Raw genomic sequence first — 25,196 nt, 5'->3', positions numbered from 1 at the left:
CAAACCCTAAACAACTTAAGCGTTTCCATTGAGCACCTTACTTCCCCCACCCCAAGGCAACCTTGTCCATGTGGATTACCCGTCCCCCCACCCTTTCTGCGTGCAACACCTACTTTCATGAGTTGTTCTTTCTCACAGAAGGGGGTTTATGTGTAAAATGAATGGAAGCGTGGGAAACAGTTTTCAGAAATATATTTTGTTTGAATAAACCTGTTAGTGGGCCATCAACATACCCTTCGAGCCACTGTGCTTCCCTTGGTTAGTGAGTCATGGTCATACGCACGGAGCTACCGTGGCCCCAATAACAAACAACTAAATGGAGACTTTTTAATTTTTTTATTGGCCACAATACAGCATTAAGGTGGTACGGTATATTATTGGAACCAACAGAAGAGCTGTTGTAAACAGATTATAGCCATCGCATGCTAACAGAACAAAAATAGGTAAACATTAGCCAATAATAATAACACATGAACTTTGACCTTCATTCCTATTCAATACACAGGTTACAGATAAAAGATTCATTGTGTCCAAAGGCCTTATTCAAGAAATCTAAATTCCATAAAATTGAAGTTTTCTTGCATATGGTCCCTGGGTTGTAGACAAGTTATGGGTCTGACTTTATTTAAAAGACTGGACCTGAGCATGGATGGGTGAAAATTTCTTATGTGAAAATAAAAATAATAAAGTTTTAAATTTATTGTATAAAAACAATTTGTAGATCTTAACCAGAAAATTTTAATTTTAAACCTGGTGTTCATGGCTCCCGTCTAAACAGCTCAAAAAGCTAATTGGCTTTCATTTGGTCAAAAATTCACAATATCTATAAATGTACATGCTGTTGAATATTTAAAACATTGGGCATGCTTTGAGAAAAAAAAAATATACAAACATTGAAATGATGTGAGGTTTATTATCTTATCGTAAACGCGAATGGGGCAGGTTGTGATTTCTAGAACACCCGATGGTATTTTTCTCTGAAAACTTGGTGTAAAATTGGAGCTGGTGGGAAATGATTTCTGAATGATAAAAACAGGTCTATCAGACCACTGACACCACATCATTTTTCTTCAAGTTTTCAACTTCTAAGAAGGTAATTTAGAATGTTACGAGGAATTTAGAGGAACCACACCTCTTCCTTATAATTATGCAGTAAAAACATCACTAGACATGACTTTCACATCCAATATTTTGTAGTTTTGCATTAATGCCCTTCGATTTAAATGTACATATGAAATACAATGAGTTATCCTATGAATTAATAAATACATCTATAGTGGTATTCTAGCTATAGCCAGTACTCTAGCTCTAGTCATTAATTACTACAGAAGAAAGGAAAAGGGACTTCATGAAATCATATCCAAATAACTTGTAAGATTCACCATATCTCCCATCCAAATTAATCTTTTGTCTCAATGGGTTCCTTAATCAAATCTTAATTGGACTTTCATCAAAATTTTGTATGATATCTTCATACCCCTGTGATAAGAATACAATTAAGGTTCCGTGTCCCTGTGATAAGAATACAATCTAGGTTCTGTGTTAACATAAAATCAATTTGTAGATCAACAGAATGAATATATACGACCAGCATAATAAAACTAAATGTGTATACAAGTTAATGATTTAAAAAAAAAAGTAAATTGAATAATGGAGATAATATACTGATAAGTATAAAATAGTGGTGCAACAAAGGACACAAAATATTCTGTTTTCTAACACTTGAGATGTTGAATCTTACAGGATCTCTTTTATAAAAAAACCATGGTGAATTCAATAACTATTTAAAACCATGAATAGTTAAAGTATTTTCAATAAAATTGTTCATGGCTTCCCATGCCAACATCATACAGTAATAATCTTTCGGATGCATTTAATAGTAACTGGATCGAAACATAAAACAGACTTACAGGAAAACATCTAATATAATTGGGTGATCTTTCCAACAGTTATTGCCCAAATATATTAGTAATCATTTTCCATGTGTGTTTATAGCTTTTCATACAACAAAATCCCATTTTAACCATGGATTATTAAGATTCAGATTTCTTCAAAAACGGAAATTGGGGTTTTACTGGACGAAAATTAATTAACAAACACATATTATAACTTGCAGCCAATGAAAATATTATATCCTTGATATGCCTTTGTCTTTTGAGAATCTGGGATCCAAGAGTTTTGGCCATCTTATCTCGGCCTGTTGTTGCATCATTATTTATAAATATTGAAATAATACTAAAAAAATCACCATCAACAATTAACATTGCACTTTAAAATTGTCTTTTAATGGAATCACACATAAGGTCGTATTTAGAATTGTCAAAATATATGTAATGGAAATACTTTGATTTCTAAAAATTTCATATACTCTATGGTTTCCAAAAAGGATAACACCATTATATTCCTGTGAAAATTATTGTTTCATAAAGGACAAAATCTAAAATTGTATAATGAACCTTTGTAGCGGCCATCGGGACTCTCTTATGGTTTTTATAATGAATAATATCCTACATGCATATTTTAATATCTAAAGTGTACAGTATTGTGCAATTATGTGTTTCTAAAAGGAATAATAATTTAAGTGTATGGGCACTGTCTTATGATTTATAAAAGGTATAATATCAAGTGAATAGTTTTGTGGAATAATATTTTACGAGTATAGTTTTGTGGAATAATATTTTACGAGTATAGTTTTGTGGAGTTAGGGTTTCTAAAAGAAATAATATCTTAAATGAAGTGGAGTCGAGTTGGTTTCTGAAGTTAAATACATAACAGCTCAGATCTATTCTACAAAAAGCAAAAAAGAGAAATGTCCCCCATATAGGCAGTGTCGAAAGATACGAAAATCTCTTTATGCTATCTTGCTCTTTAAATTTATGCAATAAGAAATAACATATATCTATCTACCAAACAAATTTGTACAAAATTATTTTTGGATAATGACCAAATGATTTCATCAACATCGCAAACAGTGGATTGCAAAAATACATGGAAGAATTACAAAACAGTAAATACATATTTAAAAAGTCACTTGGATTGAAAATCACAATATAAAAAGCACATTTTAAGTTTTTTTTTAAAGATAAAAAAAGCACTAAAAAATACAAGGGTAAATTGAGAATACTGGAAGGAGCAAAGGAACGTTTTAAAAACATTTACAAAAATTTATATTTGTCAAAATAATGCCAAGCAAGCACAAAAATTATACATGTACATGAATAACATTTTTAGCTGTCTCTCAGTAAACTGATGAATTATCGTTAACATTACATAATTTTAGCGAACACGAAATATATAATATGTGGTTTTAGAACAATACGGTTTAATTGGATTCCTTTTGTTTCTGTACTAATGGCAATTTGTTTTTAAGACTTTGAAATTTTGCTGAAATAAAATGCCATTAACAATAAGACACCTCCTTAATAACAGATGTCCACATCAACTGTTTTCTAATCTAAAACACAGCAAATTTGGAATTCAAACAGACCTCTGTCTAGACAAAAATAAAATGGCCTAAACCGGGGCCTTATTCTCCAAAAATTTGAACTAAACTATTTTAAGAATGCAGGTCCAACTACCAACCAATGAAATGGCGACATTCTCGTAATATTTTAATTTTCATGAATAAGGCCCATAGTCTTTAGGCCTGGAAGTTTCTGAATGTGTAAAAGCATCCAAAATACAAGTCAATGACAAGATATGAATCACATGAATTTAGGCTCAAACTTGCGTAAAATAATGAGCTGGTGGCAACATGACAAGCAAACAAGATTACAAAATATAACCAAGCATAAAAATCATGCAAAAAAAGAAAATATAGTATATCAAATAATGACGATTAATGAAAACATTGTACTGCTGCAACAAGAAAGAATGATTCAACATTTTGTGGTGATTTACATCAAATATATCAGAGTATTTAATGAACTGAACAAAGAAAGTAAATATTCTCCTTCCATTTTAGGTTTCTTCACCTATAAAAGATATTTCTAAATAACAATTTGAGATTCATTTCATTGTAAAATGTTATTTTAAGCTTACAACCTGAAGATCTCTCTTTATTCAACGCTTGTCAAAGTCTTAAGTCTATTAATTAATTAAGACAGTAATTAGATTACAGAAAATTATCAAATTTATAAATCTGCAAAAAATAATCAATTTTGTATTTTGACCACAACCAATCATTAGTTCTGAATTCTGACGATGAGAGAGAAAATAGCTTAGAAAAGGCAAGATTATAATATAACATATAGGCACGAACAGTATTCACCACGGCACAATGTAGATATATATATATATACATGTATATATATACGGCACAATGTAGATATATATATATACGTAGCAAAAAACAATTGAGCACAAAAAATACAGTAGAGCTAAACTAAATTAAAGCTTATTTGGAATCCATCTCATGAAAAAAAGCAGATTGCATGATCACAATTTATACTCTGATAAAAATGGAACATTGACTGTGTTTCAAATAGTCAATGTTCCAATACATTTTAGAATTGATATTGTACTATATTTCAAATTGATATTGTACTGCATTTTAGAATTGATATTGTACTGCTATTTCGAATTGATGTTGTACTATATTTCAAATCGATATTGTACTATATTTCAAATTGATATTGTACTGCTATTTCGAATTGATGTTGTACTATATTTCAAATCGATATTGTACTACATTTTAGAATTGATATTGTACTGCTGTTTCGAATTGATATTGTACTGCTGTTTCGAATTGATATTGTACTACATGTATATTTCAAATTGATATTGTACTATATTTCAAACTGATATTGTACAGCATTTTAGAATTGATATTGTACTGCTATTTCAAATTGATATTGTACTATATTTCAAATTGATATTGTACAGCATTTTAGAATTGATATTGTAGTGCATTTTAGAATTGAGATTGTACTATATAACCTATTGATATTGTACTGTATTTCGAATTGATATCGTACTTTGTTTGAAACGACCCAACTCCAAGACAGCTCTCCATACAGTCAGTGCTATTCACTTGTTCAGAGTGAAATTGGCTAACTAATTAATTGTTAAAATTGACTGGCTGTCCAATCAATTGTCAATATTCTTGAATAGAACAATCCGGTTTATATTAAAAATAAAGTTGAGTAATTTTTAATTATTCTGATTTAGCATACAACGTCTTCATCACCATACCTACACAATTTACATATTCAATAATTCAGAGAACATTTGAGCATAGAGAATAAAAAGAAAAGGAGTAACAATTTTTTGACAATAATGCCATTGCATTGAGGTGTAAAAAGCCTACATGTATATAATAATTCACTTAACCTTAACTGATTGAACTATCACTATGGTAACTAAACAACACTAGAGTAAAAATAGTTCAATAAACTTTAATCAGATGAACACAAATTTCCTGGGAGGCAGTTTAGTTTTACCAATAATATTCTTAATGTTATCTTGATGACAACAAACCTAGATGTAATAATGATACATGCAATAGGCTGATGTGTTGATCACCATAAATATGGTATCTTTTTAAACTTTTTGAATTTAGTTCTTGTCATATATTAGACCGTATTACACCCCCCCACCCACCATAAATGTGTGTTTATGGTATGGCCTACAGAATGTAATGTATTTCTTTTTAATGTGTATGTTAGAATTTAAGACAACGGTTTTACAAATGCTTTTATATTCTGGCCAATCTTAAAGTTTGCCTCCTTAAAAAATCTGTATTCATGTGAAGACCTACAACCTGTATTAATAAACTACAGAATTACCTCTCATTATTTACACAAATTCTTTATTATAAGCCAAGCAGAAAATTATATGTTATATAACTAAGCGAAGATAGACACAGAAAATTGCACAAATTTATTTGAATATATGAATTAACTTATTATTAATTATATTACTGATACTACTATTGACTAGATTTCATTAACTTAACTTGGACTTTAGAAAGCCAAAAATAACAAACCGACTATAAATGCCATTTGTGGGGGTTAAAAATCAGATCTATATTTCTTGTTGAGACAAAATTTGACTGGATTGAATCACAATAGCTTGTACGTCCGACAGAATCAGCCAAATCACTGACATTTAAAAGACTTAAAAGTTTGAGAATTCAGCTCGGTATTCCGTGTTTAAGGAATTTATTATTGAAATTACATTTTATGGGATTTAACAACATTTACTGTAACTTTTCCAACAGAATGAGCCAACAAAAATAGTATTTGTAGAGGCCTAAAAAGCCTGATTTGTTGTCATGTATAAGAGATTTCATAATGACAGAATATATGAAATATATACAAAAAATGAAAGAAATCGGAAGGTAAGAAAATTAGATGCATATGAAATGTAAATACATTTTGTACGTGGTTTAGAACCAACATTTTTTTAAAGCCAAAATAAAGCTTTTTGAATATGATTATGGCTCAATGAATTCATTTATCATCAACAACAATAAAATTAAGCTAAATTATTCAATAAAAAGTATCAACAATCTTTGTAAATATGGCAAATGTTAACATTGACTTTAAGCTAGCTACATGTAGCATGTTGACAGAACTCTATTTAATTTCTTCTTATTATTTTAAAATTTTGATGTTCTTCTATCAAAAAAAATAATTTTATTTATATGGATTTATGTAAGAAAATTCATTAACTTTCAAATTCATATTAATATTGAAATAGACATGAGACTCTTTTTCTTATTTTAAAATTTTGATTTCATTTCTGTCTGAAAATTTTTAATTTTAAAATTTATTATTTGCCATTTAAAAATTTTGATTTTAGTTTGTCCATCAAAAAAAAAAAAAATTTTCTTTAATGGATTTCTGTATGAAAAATGATTAACCTTAAAATTTAATAAATTAATATTGAGAAGTATATTTCAATTACATAATTGAATAATTCATAAAACTTTGTAGCACTAAAAGTCTATAAAATATTTAGAGTTATCTTCTCTTAAAGTCCGTGAAGCTACAAAATGGTGGCTCTTATGGAGCTTGTGTACCTTAGCAACAATTACATAAATTATTTTCACTAACTACTACAATTCAGTCTGATCTAACCGACACGTCCAAAAGCAAAATTTCACCTACTAAATTCGACACCACCTAGTTACGCAAATTCATTGCTTGTCTACTTCTGGCATCTCAATAATACACTTTGTCGAGACTGGTTAAAATGTCCATCCAAGATGGTTAGAAAATGGTGAAAAGAGAACAAATAGTAAATATTTTGTTGCATACCGTAAAAAGCGTTGGTTTCATCAATTTAGTACAAAACGATTACTACATTAAATTCATGATTTTTTTTTTGAGAAACACAGACATTTATTATATATAAACTAGAATAATATCGACGATGTGTTATTCACTTAAAATAAATGCAAAAAAATGTTACATTCCCGCGAAATAAACCAAAAGTTATTATAAAATTGACAGATCTTACGAAAATGTAAACAAGCTTATCGAGGAAATTAAGATGCTGTCTGCTGAACGGGGGTAGGACTGATGATGTCAGCTAACTTATCCTTCTTTTCTTCAGCCATGTCTGCTACTTCTGTAATCAAAAAAATAAATAAAATATAACAAGTACATTAAATCCACGAAACGAACACATGGTGCAGAAGATGCTAGTGCCTAATGAGTAAGTCTAGATGTCAGGTACAATATCTCTAGTATCTGGCACAGATCCGTCTATATTCCTATTTTTGTATATCGATATAATTAATACACATAGTTCCACTTTGCTGACTCATCTGTATATAACAAATTAGTTGGGGGAGGGATTATTTTCAGTTCATAAACTAATGTTCAAAAAACAAATAATGTTTAAAAAACAAATAATGTTCAAAAAACAAATAATGGCTTCCATTTGTGAGATCTGGTCCCGAATTCACAAAGCATTCTCAAACTTTGAATATCTGTTTATGAGGAATATCTTTGATCCAGAAAAACAAAACTTGGCACAAAGTTTTTTATTGACGGATTTTGATACATTAAAACAAAAGTTATAAAAAGGGCTATACTAGTTTAGTTAAGGGTTGCATGGAGAGAGAAAGAGATTTAACATCCAAGAAAAACAAACTTGGTCATCTCATGACTAACATATGGCTTTTCCTTATATCAAGTCGAGATCTAAAACAAAAACAAGGCAATGAAATTAAATAAAAATACGAATGACTAACCAGCAACTTTCTTTTCTAAATCATCTTTAATTTCACCAACATCCTTTTTAATTTCATCCATCTTTTCTTCGGCTTTCTCCTTGGCCTCTTCAACAACCTCTCCAACTTTCTCTTTAACTTCCTCTACTTTACTCTCAGCACCTTCCTTAGCTTCTTCAACCTAATAAAAAAAACCTTGGAATGAAATAAATTATAACAATACTGTCAGACATGTGGTTTACCTTCCTGGTTTTCTACTCCGAACACTGGAATAAAAACAAGAATAAAAACAAGAAGAAATCCAGCTGGGGAATTCCAAGGAACTTTCTTCGGCCAGTAACTATCTGAAGGAATTATTGAAACTATTTCCTTTAAGATAAACTAGCTGAACGAATTATTGAAGTTATATCCTAATGCTAAAATATCTGAACAAATTATTGAAACTATGTTCTAATAATAAAATATATGAACAAATTATTGAAACTGTCTTCAAGCCACTTGTATGATCGGAATGTAGCTAAAAGATCAAATTTGTATATTTTTTTAAGGAAAAGTCAGAAGCTATTGAGTACCTTATCCTTCGCTTCATCCTTTACTTCTTCTACTTTGGCTTTAGCTTCTGCTGCTTTCGCTTTAGCTTCCTCCTTTGCTTTCTGTGCTGCTTCTTTCGCTTTCTGTTTCTCTTGTTTAATTCGTTCTGCCTCTTCCTTAGCTTTCTGTTTAGCTTCCTCTTCCCTTGCTGCAATTATAACATGGAATGGTGTTTTTAAAACCTAATTGAGACATTCTGTCAGTTTGGGGAGCCAGGGTAGCTCTGGGGTCCAATTGCGCTGACTGTCACTGTAATCCGGGTATCATTTAATCTTGTGTATTTAACACTAATTTCTTTCACATTCATTCAAAATCAAATCTGTTTGAAAATTTGTAAAAATCATCTAAAATCACCAAAAATTGTCTATTTCATACTTGTGTCCAAGATTAAAATGAGGTCCTGTGTATACCAGCAAATTAAAGATCCCCTGACAGATGAGGATATCAGGCCATGTGCATAAACCCTAATCATGTTTGAAAGTTGATATCCATACCTTTGATTTCCTCTGGTGTTGGGGGTACTGGAGCATCTAGAGGCTCGAACCCCTCCATATGACAATAACGAGCACTTAGTTCCCACATCTTTTTCTGTAATTCTTCATCGAGAGATTCATCAGATGATTTCTTCTCCTCCATACTAGTAAAATATTTACCATTTACACCTAAAAAACAAATATTAATTTAAAAAATTACACTTGGTAATTATTTAATCTCTCTAGTCCATCTAAAAAAAATAAATATTAATTAAAATACAGGTTTGACATCATCCTTTGATGTTGGTGTACCATTATTTCAAATAGTACAGGTAACATGCCAATCGTACATTACACTAGATGAAATATATGACCCATGTGATGATTTCATTGAAATGTACGTGCAGGACATTATCTGTATTTTGAGTTATGTCCTCATGCAGTATCATTATACTACACAATGTCTCGCTCTCGACCATTAAGGCACACATATTTACAATTAATTGAATGAAATGGGGTTTAATGTCCTAATGTTCTGCTCCGACTGGGATAATGAAGATAGGCATGATGAAATACAGTGTGCTATGAGGGAAATTTTGCCTGGGCAGCGGCACTATGGCCAACTTTTATACTGAATTCCTACTGCCAAGGAATTTTTTATGTGCACGCCAATCTATACATGTGTCCTCGGTTATTCATCCCATCTGAACGACTATACAGCTGTCCTTGTCAGGCCCTCCGTCCTGCATCAATGACAAGAGGAAAACATGTTGGAAAATCCTGATAAACTTTCTCGGCCAATGCAGGTATCGAACAAGCGACCTCCATGCTAGCGAACCAACATCTTACCCACTTAGCCACCGTGGCTCTTATTTACAATAAAACCTTGTCATCAACAACCCTCGTCTACCAAAACTAATTCATATCTGTTGGCATGGAAACACAAAAACGATTAAATTCAAGATTTGGGGTGGACAGGGCCCTTTTCAATCTCCATTCCTTAACTTAACTTGATGTGAGATAATTAGGTATTTCAATCAAAGCATAAAATTCAGAAATTTCAGGGAGAATTTGTAAACCAGAATATTTTTTATTATATGACCTAACTTGTATTTAATATAATTACCTTTGAGTTCTTCATTAATGGCTAAATTTACTTCAGCTCGTGCACCCTGGTCAACAGTACGAGTTATTTTAGTGAATTTTAACAGACCACCAAGAACGTAGCGGGTAAAAAATCTAACAGGTGCACTGGCGGTTCGTCCTAATTCTGTATGTGGAACAAATCCTGAAAATATAATTTACATCAATCTTCAAACAACGATGCAGTTTGCTATGAGGGATATTTTGTTCCGACAGTGAGACAAGACCTACTCTTAGTTTGATTTTGAACTGCCAGGGGATCTTTAATGTGATGTCAATGATATACACTGGATCTCAGCTCTCATCCCATCCGTGGGATTAGACACTTTTCCTTTGATGTCCTGCATCAAAGTGTTAAATGGGGTTGAATGTCCACTTGACACAAAACTAGGTCATTTCGGAACTAACATATGGTTCAATTATACTCCAAAAATTCACTTGCACATATGAATCTTTAGCAGTGGGAGGAAACTGGAGGACCCGGAGAAAATGTATGAGGTTCGACAGGCAACCCTACATCTTGTCAGAAAAACTGTGGAATCGAAACCATGCCAGTTGACTCGATGACAAACCTTATGATACAACGAGTACGCGCTAACCATTTGGAATCCAACCACCCCCACATAAAAGACAAGGGAAAACCAGGATCGAACCTGAGCGCCATATTCACTGAGTCACCGTGTCACCCTGTTATCTTTCAAGCAATATGTAAGAAGCAAGGAGATAAATGGTATTTAACAACAGCTCAAAACAAATCAGGTAATTTCGGGACTAACATATAGTGAATTTTTATTTTAATAATCTGCTTGTGTGTAGGGGTCTTCAATGAAAACACTGGATGACCAACAGGGGACATGATAAACTGGAGAATTACCTGGACAAACACAGTTGACGGTCACACCTGATCCTTCTATCTGTCTAGCCAACTCGTATGTAAACAAAATATTAGCTAATTTAGAGTTTTTATAGGCCTGGGCTCCATTATAGGCTCCAAGTTCAGCAAGAAAAATATCATCAACATTGGTAGCAACAGTAGCTGAAAATATTAAATCATTTAGGATATATTATTAAACATTTATTTAAATATATCCAATAAATCATAATATTTTATAAAATTGAATAAATCCTGATATATCATTAACCATATACAAATTAAATATATATTAACACAACTCAGGTATCATTTAGTTGTGCTGTTTTAGCAGGTGTTTCAGTATTTATACACTGTCACTGTATATCATTTTGTATTATAGAACATTTGGATGGGATGAAAAACTGAAGGTAAAAGAAACCTTAGGATAAAGTGCTGCTGCCTGGTCAAAATTTCATCCATACATGTAGCACATTGTATGGTGTATGACTGTTTTCATTAGCAGATAAAAAGGATGTTAAACTTATTTTGGAAGTTTTTATTATTTAATACTTACGTGCATGTTTAACCTTGGTATCATGAAGTGACGATGTCACCACTACTATTCGTGAATCTCCAGTTTCTTTAGCTGTCTGCTTCAGATCATCCAACAACAGATTGGTCAATAGAAAATGACCTGAAAATATGGTAGAAATCTTAAAATAAACCATAATACTAGTAGCTAGCGTGTTGGAGTTATTCTGTTACATTTTACAAAATATCTCCATTGTTGGGGTGACTTGAGTAGTTATTTAGACATGACCAAAAGACAAGGTCAAAGTGTGCTCGCACATAAAAAACCCTTGACAGTTGGACAAAGAAGAAGAGATATCAGAAAGCCTGCTATCTGGGCAAAATTCCCCTCCATGACATTGCACTTGTGAAAAGAGACATAAAAATAATCAACCGTATTTAGTCTGAAATTGACTGAAGTACTGTGTTGTGAGACGTGAAACTCTATTCCAATACCTACCTAAATGATTAACTCCCATGGTCATCTCGAAGTTGTCTTTAGTAAAAGTTCTAAGTGGTGATTTACTTGGGAAAACGCCAGCATTGTTGATCAAAACATTCAATTTCTTATCCAGTTTACGAAATTCTTCAACAAATGAACGAACGGAGGCAAGATCGGCCAAATCCAGCTGAAATTAAGACAAAGAAGTTATTTCAGATGAAAAAATAAACTTGGTTGTTTTGCTCATATTGTCCATTTGAGAGAAAGAGAGAGAGACTAGGCCATTTTGGGACTAACATATGGTTCAATTTTATTTCAGTAATTCACATGCGAATAGGGGTCTTTAGCAGTGGGAGGAAACTGGAGGACCCAGTGAAAACCCACGAGGTTGGAAAGGTGACCCTACACCTTATCACGTACAAAGGGGGAATCGAAACCACGCCAGTTGACTCAATGACAGACCTTATCATACAACGCCCTTGCGCTAACCATTCGGCTACCCCCCCCCCCCGTTTTAATAAACAAAATCAAGTTAAACTGTAATAAAATAAAAAAGAATACAAATGTACATGTATTACCTTTAGGAAAGTGGCGAGAGCATTTGGGTTATCTTTTAAAATGGTTTCTACGGCAGCCTTTCCTTTCTCTTCATTTCGACAAGCTAGAATCACCTCATTCCCACCTTCACATAATATTTTAGATGCTAGAAATCCAAGACCAACGTTAGCGCCAGTAACTATTATTACACGACCCGTCATACTCATTTATTTCCTGAAATAAAAAACCACATATTTAAAACCCTTTCACATGTATGACAAGATGTGTTGGATCCACCTGGGCCTCAAGGTCTATATGGCCTCTCACTGTCATAAGCCTTTCTAAAGCCTACATATACAACTCATATGTTTTGACATGCACCGGTCGTACGGTTTGGTAGATCGCAGAATGTGCAGGACTAAGTCTCTGCAGCGAGTCTGCGATCTTCTATGGTGCCAAACACACGCAAGTGATTTGTAAGTCTCTTGCAAGGGTTTACTAAATTTTCCCCCGTAGACTACCAGTAGTAGCACGTAAGGTGAGTCTTAAATATCTGCCATTATTATCCTCGGCTAAGCTTACTTGTGTTTAAATTGTTAAATTGTGCTTTCGTCTTCCTTTAGTCATGAGGGTGAGGCATGAGGGTATTGGGGGGGGGGGTATAAGTGGAACAGCCTAGGCTTTATCTCCATCTTTATCCGGCAGTGGTATGGCACTGATGGCAGGGAAGCAGAAATTTGGGTACAAGGCTTTTTAAACGCCCATACATGTATGTGTTTACGTGATTTTTGAGAACTGTTATTGTTAAATGGATTCCACCTGGGAATATTTGGCAACAATATCATACACTGTTCCAGTGTTTAGTTCAGCATTATCCAATGTTCAATTCAAGTTAAACGGTCAGCACTAGAATGACCAGTGTTTGGATCCAGTGATGGAATGAGAAGAATCTTCATGATTTTTCCAGCCTGTTGTGGTGACTGAGAGGCTGATAAGGAATGTGTGCCTACTTCAAAATGTTTGGATAGATTGAAAAATTGAGGTCCACCTGTGGATATATTTGCATGCACAGAAAAGAGAGAAATGTGTTATAACATCCACCGGACAAAAACTAGGTTATTTCGGGACTAATATATGGTTCAATTTTACTTCAATAATTTGCTTGAGCGTAGGGGTTATTAGCAGTGGGAGGAAGCCGGAGGACCCAGAGAAAATCCATGAAGTTGGACAGATGACCCGACCCCACTCCTTGTCGTATACAACCGGGGAATCAAAACCATGCCAGTTGACTCAATGACAAATCTTATACAACATGTACATGTTAACCATTTGGCCGTCCCTCCTCCCCATCCCGCATGCACATAAAACAACCCTTGACCGGGGAAATCAAGAATAAGGTAAATGGTGCTGCGTGGACAAAATTCCCCCAGTTTGTATTGTTGACAAGAAGTAGTGGCTGACAAACTGACAACAATATAATTTTTCTTCTGGGCATATTATAAAATGCAGAACATTATACTGAACAATATCAGTGAATTGACAAGATTTCATAACATAATCAAGGGTAATAACTCGGTACATAACTCTATAAGTAATTAACAGAAATAGGTTAAATTTGATAGGAGTCTTCCTTTCAATAGCCTGAACACAGAAAAATGTCTATAAATTTCAAATAGCTCAAATGAGAACTTTCGTGGACAGAATATTCCCAATCTTCTACATTGTGAGTAACATACGAGAGAGAGAGAAAAATGGGGTTTAACGTCCACTCGACACAAACTAGGTCATTTCGGGACTAACATATGGTTTAATTTTATTCACATAATTCGCTTGCGCGTAGGGGTCTTTAGCAGTAGGAGGAAACCGGAGAAAACCCACGAGGTTTGACAGGCGACCCTACTCCTTGTCACGTACAACCGGGGATTCGAAACCACGCCAGTCGACTCAATGACAGACTTTATGATACAGCGCGCGCGCGCACGCCAACCATTCAGCCATCCAGCCCCCGAGTAACATACATGTATATAAATTCTAAAACAAAGATAAATGTAATACAATGGCAATATACAATCATATTTCAATGTAGGATTATAAGAAAGGCTAGGAGGGAAAAGTCATACATTTATGGGGGTCCATAGATTCACCCAAACAACTTTAAATACCCAAAACACCCTATATTTTGAAACAACCCAGCGGCTGCCAGACGGGATACGCCCACATTTTTCAGAGATGGATAGAGAACAAGCTAAAAAGAAAGTAGTAATTTTTCCTACAATCAAGGGCCATAATTCAGGAAATTACAATTCGATATGCGCAAATATCGAAAGGAACCAAGATCTTTGGGTTATAACCATACATTTTAAGTTTCAAGAAAATCAAATAAAAATTGTGACCTCTATAGGGTCCACAACCTTGATATACCATATTTTTTCACTATTTGAGAACGAGAGGCGGCCATTTTTGGGACAATTTTCACGAAATTCGAACGCAGCTGTCCTTAGTGTGTAACGGTGATATACTAAAACGTTTTTTTTAAATCGGTTAAAAATTATGACCTCTATAGGGTCCACAAGCTAAAAATGCGATTTTTCCTACAATCATGGGCCATAATTCAGGAAATTACAATTCGATATGCGCAAATATCGAAAGGAACCGAGATCTTTGGGTCATAAACTTACATTTCAAGTTTCAACAAAATCGGATAAAAATTTTGACCTCTTTAGGATCCACAACCTTGATATACCATATTTTTACGCTATTTGAGAACGAACGGCGGCCATTTTGTCTGTCAATTTTGGGCCGATTTTCACGAAATTCGAACTCCGCCGTCCTTAGGGTGTACCGGTGATATAATGATACGTTTTTTAAATCGGATAAAAATTATAACCTCTATAGGGTCCACAAGCTAAAAACGAGATTTTTTGTACAATCAGGGGCCATAATTCAGGAAGTTACGGTCCGATATGCGCGTAAAACTTACATTTCAGTTTTGGGCCGATTTTCACGAAATTCGAAGTCAGCCGTCCTTATGGTGTAACGGTGATATAATAATATGTTTTTTTAAATTGGATAAAAAATTATGACCTCTATAGGGTCAACAAGCTAAAAACGTGATTTTTCGTAGAATCGGGGGTATAATTCAGGAAGTTACGATCCTATATGCACAAATATCAAAAGAAACCGAGATCTTTGGGTTATAAACTTACATTTCAAGTTTCAACAAATTCCGGATAAAAATTGTGACCTCCATAGGATCCACAACCTTGATATACCATATTTTTACGCTATTTGAGAACGAACGGCGGCCATTTTGTCAGTCAGTTTTGGGCCGATTTTCACGAAATTCGAAGTCAGCCGTCCTTAGGGTGTAACGGTGATATAATAATACGTTTTTCTAAATCGGATAAAAATTATGACCTATATAGGGTCAACAAGCTAAAAAAGTGATTTTTCGTACAATCAGGGGCCATAATTCAGGAAGTTACTGTCCAATATGCGCGAATATCAAAAGGAACCGAGATCTTTGGGTTATAAACTTACATTTCAAGTTTCAACAAAATTGGATAAAAATTGTGACCTCTATAGGGTCTACAACCTTGATATACCGCATTTTACGCTATTTGAGAACGAACGACGGCCATTTTGTCTGTCAATTTTGAGCCGATTTTCATGAAATTCGAACTCAGTCGTCCTTAGGGTGTAACGGTGATAAAATAGTACAGTTTTTCAAATCAGATAAAAATTATGACCTCTATAAGCTAAAAACGTGATTTTTCGTACAATCAGGGGCCATAATTCAGGAAGTTACGGTCCGATATGCGCGAATATCGAAAGGAACCGAGATCTTTGGGTTATAAACTTACATTTTAAGATTCAACAAAATCGGATAAAAATTGTGACCTCCATAGGATCCACAACCTTGATATACATGTACAATATTTTAACGCTATTTGAGAACGAAGGCCGGCCATTTTGTCTGTCAGTTTTGGGCTGATTTTCACGAAATTCAAACTCAGCCGTCCTTATGGTGTAACGGTGATATAATAATATGTTTTTTTAAATCGGATAAAAATTATGACCTCTATAGGGTCAACAAGCTAAAAATGCGATTTTTCGTACAATCAGGGGTATAATTCAGGAAGTTACGGTCCTATATGCACAAATATCAAAAGAAACCGAGATCTTTGGGTTATAAACTTACATTTCAAGTTTCAACAAATTCCGGATAAAAATTGTGACCTCCATAGGATCCACAATCTTGATATACCATATTTTTACGCTATTTGAGAACGAAGGGCGGCCATTTTGTCTGTCAGTTTTAGGCCGATTTTCACGAAATTCGAAGTCAGCCGTCCTTAGGGTGTAACGGTGATATAATAATACGTTTTCTAAATCGGATAAAAATTATGACCTATATAGGGTCAACAAGCTAAAAACGTGATTTTTCGTACAATCAGGGGCCATAATTCAGGAAGTTACGGTCCGATATGCGTGAATATCAAAAGGAACCGAGATCTTTGGGTTATAAACTTACATTTCAAGTTTCAACAAAATTGGATAAAAATTGTGACCTCTATAGGGTCTACAACCTTGATATACCGTATTTTTACGCTATTTGAGAACGAACGACGGCCATTTGGTCTGTCAATTTGGGGCCGATTTTCACGAAATTCGAACTCAGTCGTCCTTAGGGTGTAACGGTGATAAAATCAGATAAAAATTATGACTTCTATAAGCTAAAAACACAATTTTTGGTAAAAATCAGGGGCCATAATTCAGGAAGTTACGGTCCGATATGCGCGAATATCGAAAGGAACAGAGATCTTTGGGTTATAAACTTACATGTACATTTCAAGTTTCAATAAAATCGGATAAAAATTGTGACCTCCATAGGATCCACAACCATGATATACATGTACCTTATTTTTACGCTATTTGAGAACGAACGGCGGCCATTTTCTCTGTCAGTTTTGGGCTGATTTTCACGAAATTCAAACTCAGCCGTCCTTACGGTGTAACGGTGATATAGTAATATGTTTTTTTAAATCGGATAAAAATTATGACCTCTACAGGGTCCACAAGCTAAAAACACGATTTTTCGTACAATCAGGGGCCATCATTTAGGAAGTTACGGTCCGATATGCGCGAATATCGAAAGGAACCGAGATCTTTGGGTTATAAACTTACATTTTAAGTTTCAACAAAATCGGATAAAAATTGTGACCTCTATAAGGTCCACAAGCTAAAAACGTGATTTTTCGTACAAACAGGGGCCATAACCCATGAAGTTTCGATCCGATACATGCCAATATCGAAAGCAGGGCGTATAAAAACCCTACACATTTTTATTGTTTTTTCTTTAATAGTTTTGAAATAAACAGTTGCCATGCAAGTTATGCCCACAGATGGACAGAGAACAAGCTAAAAAAAAGCCTTTGGTTTTATCTTTTATCATAGGTGGCTTCTTTGTTCTAGGAAAATAGGATCATCTGATGAGTTTTGTTTTACAACACGATGGGTTTTGTAAACAATTGCTGTTACATAAAATGCACTAAAATTAAACTTCGGTCGTTGCAGACATGTGGAGACATCCACAGTTTTCAAAAATGTTGAGAATCTGTCATTAGGTCCACACTAAACAAAACGATATCAGACTCTTAGAATGTTCAATTTTTTGTACAAATCTCATTGTCTTTAGCCATTTTCAAAACTTCTATAATGTTATGTGCTATGTTAGACCCTTACATTTTTTTGCCTTTTTTACTTTTCACCCATTCTCTCTATATCAAATCTCGTAGAAGCTGTAGATCCCTAGGAAGCGACCTGAACCTACTACAATAACAATAAGAGTTGTCTTTCTTGCTTTGATATTCTATTTATTTCTTTGGGGGGGGGGGGGGGGGGTCACCAGAATTATTAAAAAAAATAGTAAAGTTTAGGGAAGATTGATTACCTACATGTATATGTTGGGCGCATTGTTCACACCCCAGGCAAATTGCAATCTGCACTACCATGTTGCACAGAGTGCAGAAACTGATGTGCGATTGTCAACTCTGTGCTCATTACCCCTAAATGTTTCTAAAGATGAAAATCACTGCATAGCATAATTAGCGCCTGTGCTAAGAATAAGATTTAAATTCAAGTCTGCAGTATCTCGTGATATTTGCTATTATATACATCAACTCATCACTTGACTGAGTGTCTAAATAGATTAATCACAGACAGTTGGCAGATTTTATCAATTTTTTATCAAAGTGCAATGAAGCCAACGTGTTTATGAATTCTGGTTAAGTGGACATAAATCCTCAGATTCATTTATGCCTATGGTCACAACAAAAATAAATATACCCTTTAAAGATTTTGATTAAATCAGTGGTGGTTTACGACTTGTCAATTATTTGTACATGCTGTCCTGCTAGTACCTGTAGCAGTAAGCTTACGGTCATAAATGTTTTAAAATGAATACGGTCATAAATTTTTTAATACTAATGCAGTGATTCATTGTGAATATCGAGTAGGATGAGGAGGATTATCACCACGGTAATTCATTAAATACCTTCTGAATGAATAGTCGTAGATGCCAATTACTGGCTTTTACACGACGGACCTTGGACAGATTACTCAACAAAAATTAGTCCATGATGGGCAATCTGCGCTCAAATACAAAAAGGAAGAAAAAATTATGAAAATGTGATTGTTTTATTCTAAATACAGGTTGTTTTGGGTAATTAAAGTTGTTTTGAGTAAATCTACAATGTATTGACCACATTTATGGCTTCTGTGCATTAAAAGTCTGGAATACAGTAGTAAGTGTGGTAGCTGAACCAGAACATTCTTATTCATAGATTTGGATTTAAGCTTACATAATTATAATAATATTCATTTATATAGGTCTATTATTGAAATCATTTCTGTGAAATGAAGGAGAAAATTATAAAATATTTCCGGGAAATCAGCCCTTTTGGTCTAGGTCCTAATAATTAATAAATAATTATATTTCAATTGATTTGATACTGACTAATCTGTCTGACTCTTGCCGAGAATAGTGCAGTACAAATGGCCACTATACTACCCTTGCATAACTTTCAAATCTATGTGCTGTCCAACAAAAAGATCAAATTAATAAATGCAAGAATCTAAAGTATAATCAAATAATCATAATAATACAAGAGAAACGTAATTATTGGCGCGTATGTACAGACTGGAGTCGAGACAGTGATAGTCTGCAAATGCCAAAGAAGATGACAAGATAATTATATGAGCTTCCCGTTACGACATATGTTTGATCATAACGCTAATTGACCCGTTCTTTTGCAGTTTGCAACTGGCGCATATGCATTATTAACAAGATTACCTGCACAAAATTCCACCAGACGAAATATTACTAACACTACGATTTGCAAATTCTGGACATCAAATAATGGGTTGAAAATTTATCAGTCACGTGACGAAATTTTCAAGAGTTATCTCCGCTTGAAATAATATGACTTCCGGTTTTGAGTATATTTTGCGGTAGTATGACAAAAGTAATGTTCTCGGTTCACGCGCCTGCGCTGTTAAATATTTTTGCATATATAAAATTTTGACCTTCATAAGAAACGAAATTAACGACAATTATTTTAATACTTACAAATCACGAATTTCAATGCCTTCACTCATTTACGCCACGGATGTACAAAATACGTACAACATTATTGGTAATTACATAGTACCGAGGGAGTGATTGGATTTGGGAATTGGAACCATGATCAAAAATCAGCCAAAGCGGCTCCAAATCTGCTTAGGCCTACTTAAATGGTAGTAACAAAGGGGTACTCGATTGGATTCACACAATAAAAAGGGGGATTCCGAGCTACAACGCATGTGCATATGCATAAGAAAATATGTCAACCAATGATGACAGCTGAAACATATATTATTTGTTGAGCTTACTTACGTCACGATTCTACTCACACCACCTCAGTCGTCGGGACTGGCAGAACTGTGTCAGGACTGAATTTCGCGTCACTCAATTGCAATTCTGTGAATTCGGGACGTTCCGGATTGACAATCGAGCATGCCCTATATTAGTGTTTTTTGGGTTTTTTTTGTTTTTTTTAAGGAGCCGCGCCGGCTCTGTTAGTAAGGCGCTGGAATAGCACTGACTCACTTACCAGGAGGTCCAGTGATGCAGAACATCGATCGTTCGGATGGAATATAACAACCCAAGGTCCCGTGTTCGTGTTGGAGTGCAGCATATAAAAGAACACTTGACATTACCCCCCCCCCCCACACACACACACACACACACACAAATATTAACCGATTGTTTTGATTTTATGGCTATCATACTAAAAGTTATCATTTAACTTGTAAGTTACTCTATTGTGATGCGTCGAGATTCCGTGTGCAATTAATACTGGGCTTGATTTTATACACCATGGCCAAATGAGGAACTTTGGATAAAATATTCTCTCGAATCGACGAATTTATGACGAAAATGATTAGAATGCCATAAACTGACCATGATAAAACGGCCCTTTTTGATCTTATAACTGACACCCATAGCCTAATATGAACTGCCAACTACCAGAGATAACTGGGTAACCAACCACATGTCATCAAAGATAACTGGCCTCGTCGGGGACCAATGAATGAGGTATGTACACCAGAAAACCCCATAGAAACGAGCCAGATAGTATATCTCATATAGACGTAAATCAGCCACAATCCTGTTAAATTAACAATGTCATCAACCTTGAGTTCTGTGTGTTGATCACAGTTCCCAAAGAACGGAATTAGTCCCAAATAGGTATGGATGTGTTTGTGTACTTGTTCCAATAAGTAATGGCAAGGGTCTGCAGCCTACAACCATTACACACAATTCCAATCTCCATACAATAACATCAAGAATCTGTCTCCAGAAAATAACAGAACCCAGAACTGCTGTAACATGTTTAGCAAGTAGCCAGCAGACAACTACGTCGACTAGAGAAGGCAATGTTGGCGTTGTATTTTCTGCCGTAATGTTGGGGCCTGAAACAAACTAGGTGGAGAAAGCAATTAGTAAATGTGCGATGGCAAAATGTTGTGATAGTCCACGAAGATAGGGATGAAAACACAAACCTCAATACTCCCCTCGGTATAGATGAACTGAAAAAACATTGCGGGCTAAACGCGACAGTGCAGAAGGGAGATGTGTTAGATACACAATAATCTCTCATTGTCTTAAGGTAAAGTCCCACAAGAATGGGGGACTGCCTCAGTTATTCCTCTCCATAAGTATAACAAAGACAAAAATGAATCATCGTTCTATCGACCTGTCAGTCTTACGTCAACATTATGAAAAACGTTAGAAACCGTTATTACAAATAGGATTAAGTATATATTTCTGCGAAAGTAATAACACCATTACAAACCAATAAAGATAGGTCTAATGCAGACCACATTATCAGACTGCAACATGGTATATCAAAGGCATTTACAGTCAAGCAATACCTATGTGCAATTTTTGTCGACCTACCTAAAACTTTTGACCTAGAGTGATTGGACGGTCTTTTGCATAAACTCTACAACGCAAAAATCAATGGCCGAATGTATAGGTGGATAGAAGACTTATTGGACAATAGGCATATTATGGTACGAGTAGGAAATTGCATGAGTGAAAAACTCAAAAGGAAAAACGGCACTCCGCAAGGGTCCGTCATGAGTTCTATTCTCTTCAACATTATGATAAATGACCTTGTAAGCTAGCAAGATGCTGGGTCGGCACTATTCGCAGACGATAGCTCCTTTTGGAAAGCATCAAAGGATGCAGGAAAAATCCAACATTCGTTGCAATATACACTGGAATAAATTTCAAAATGGGCACATGACTGGGGTTTCAAAATATCGGAGGAGAACACAGGCACTTAAAGGCTTTAAAATAAAACTTCTTACGGCTGTTTGACTGTATATTACAGTGATAACAAAGTGTATCACCCGCCATATTGTTTTGACTCGTCGATTTGATCTTTATACAGCTTCCTCGTGTTAACTGTATATCGTCCGTCTTTTATTGTTTTTCTTTGTAAATATACATGTATATAAATTCTTTACCAATCCTTTTACTTTTTTGCTAATCACTTTGTAAATATTTCACTTTGTATGTATGTAATTCTGCGATATCACTTCGGTGGAAGCGGACGTTAAAGATACATTATGGGAGATAAGATAACAAGATGGCAGTTCTCGCTATAACAGTTAAAAACTAGATAGTGTAAAGGTAATTTGCTGAAAATTTCAATCAAATTGATCCACCATGAGCCTAGAAAAAAGCTCATGAAATTTTGGCATAGTCTCGGTCATCATTACTAAAATCATTAATATAAACAGCAAGTCTCGATTATCCGCTTTTCTTGATTTAATTATCAACGGCCGTTAGCGACATATAGGAATTTAATCCAGCCAACATCGAAGGCTAGCCTTGACATCGAGAGTTTATTATGGTCTGGATAAGTTAATTAATGTCTAATTGATAATTTAGATAACATTTCAGGTCTAAAGAAAGACTTGTAATAAGCAGATTTTGCTCTTGCATAATGCATGTTTAAGTAAAGCTATTTCACACACATAAAATGTATGTGGAAGCAGAAGTTAAAGAGCCAATATTTACAATGATAACTCCAAGTGCACTACTGTGACAGTTGCAGTTTTATTTGGTAGCAGTTTCATCGCGAGACTTAGGAAATACTGTGGTGGAGACATGCAACATATTTCGTGACAAGAGAGAACTAAGAACTGACAGAATGGACAGCCAATTACTGGACAACTGCGGACATCGCATTTATTCATGTAGGTGGTAATGGGATCACCACGAAATACACATTATGTTCTTTTCAACACAAATCACATTTCAACTATTTCGTTTCACTTAAAAATGAAATTAATAATCCCTAATTTGCACAGACCCAAAACGTGGCATGGAAGGACGTGCCGCAAAACCGTACATACATACGTGCTGGTTATAATCAATACATCCGGTTGAAAAACTGAATCAAATTATTTATGTAGTTTTTTTATGCATTAGAATGTAAGTATGTATTCTGAGAATGTTTTAGTCTAGACGGAAGCACAGGGGTCAAGTGATATTACTAATGATTTATTTATACATGGAATGTTTCAACTGGTCAGATCCAATCAAATTTATATTGCTATAATGCAGCAGCTAAACGAAACGTAATATTTTGTAACACAATAAATTGAATAAATTGTTGTGCCCTTTTTGGTTTTTTTTTAAAAAAAAAAGAATAAATCCTACATAATTTGGGATGCTCCATGCAGCCAAAATTAAAAGTTTAACTAACATTCACAACAGTGTATGTGCATGCTTCAGTGACGAGTCCCGAACTGATTTCTGGCTCGACACAGAGCACAAGAACTTCAAGAATACTCAGCAGTATACCTAACCTATGTATGTAGTTCCTTTATGAACATTCTCAGATAGGACGATTTCCGCTGAAGGTTCCTATCCGTCCCAATATAGCTGCAATATGAAAATATATCGCTCATCCCCACCTCTGTTCTAAGGCTATTTTTGAATCCTTGCCAACTATTTTCCACCGTGATTCTTCTTTATTCGCCAAAAGGAATCATTTCTCGCCACATCTGACACAAATTTATAATAATTCAACACTATTTTCCAGTAGAATTTTGCCATTAAAAACATACACAAAATATGTTTGAACTGATCATCCATTAGGACTAGGAGACTCGAACCGCATGTTCTTTTAATCGCAAAATTTTACTTGAAAATAGTGTTGAATTATTTTCATATTGCAGCTATATAGGCACGGAAATGAACGGTCAGTGGACATTGTGCGATCAGAGACCTTTCCTAAAGGAACCATAAATAGCCATTGCACGTGAAATTTTTAACACATCTATCAACTATTAAAATTAAAGCCGTAAAAAATCTATAGTTAACGATTCTGAATAATAGTGATATTTACCTGTTTCATTGTTACACAATTTTGTTTTTTTAATTTGCTTTATTAGGAACTATACCGTTAGGAGCAGCATCTTTTGGTTTAATAAAATTAATATCTCCGAATCTCCTTTGATCGGCAAGAATAGAATACTAGTGGTATTTTCCTTTTGCTTTAACAAGGTTCTCAAAACTATCGTTGAGTTAACTAACATGCGCGTTTCTAAATTAGATTTATTGATCTACATGTAGCTTTCTGTAATGCTTTGTAGAAAATATTCTTAATTATCCTGGCCTGTTAATCAGCTGCAGAGCGGTGGGTAGACTGATAAAAAGGGACTAATTTCAAACCAAGGGCACGTAACCTATTTTTCACTAAAAAATGCCCAGATGCAAAATGGCGTCGTCTTGTCAACTTTTTCAGTCTATTTTTTCATTGATGTTTAAATGGTTATAACTTG

The 25,196-nt window shown here is 34.5% G+C and overlaps 1 protein-coding gene across 1 annotated transcript; it reads right to left on the bottom strand.

Moving 5' to 3' along the window:
• Positions 1–321: 321 nt before the first annotated feature.
• On the bottom strand, positions 322–20,244 carry LOC126831954 (retinol dehydrogenase 13). The gene is made up of 10 exons (XM_050562619.2): positions 20,146–20,244; positions 12,833–13,025; positions 12,273–12,441; positions 11,817–11,936; positions 11,264–11,425; positions 10,373–10,534; positions 9,268–9,435; positions 8,755–8,921; positions 8,204–8,363; positions 322–7,575 (listed from the first exon to the last, which is right to left on the bottom strand). Exons 2-10 carry the CDS (start codon positions 13,016–13,018, stop codon positions 7,493–7,495), a joined length of 1,377 nt encoding a protein of 458 aa, XP_050418576.2. The 5' UTR covers positions 13,019–13,025; positions 20,146–20,244; the 3' UTR covers positions 322–7,492.
• Positions 20,245–25,196: the final 4,952 nt, after the last annotated feature.

The sequence above is a fragment of the Patella vulgata genome, chromosome 9 (assembly GCF_932274485.2).
Source record: "Patella vulgata chromosome 9, xgPatVulg1.2, whole genome shotgun sequence".
Taxonomy (NCBI): domain Eukaryota; kingdom Metazoa; phylum Mollusca; class Gastropoda; family Patellidae; genus Patella; species Patella vulgata.
This window is presented reverse-complemented; position numbering and strand designations above follow the sequence as displayed.

Excerpts from the sequence above, each read along its gene's own strand:
- LOC126831954 (XM_050562619.2), bottom strand. The coding sequence starts at position 13,018 with ATGAGTATGACGGGTCGTGTAATAATAGTTACTGGCGCTAACGTTGGT. Across the intron at positions 10,535-11,263 it reads CGTCAACTGTGTTTGTCCAG|GATTTGTTCCACATACAGAA; the intron begins GTAATTCTCCAG and ends TTATATTTTCAG. Across the intron at positions 7,576-8,203 it reads TTTAGAAAAGAAAGTTGCTG|AAGTAGCAGACATGGCTGAA; the intron begins GTTAGTCATTCG and ends TTTTGATTACAG.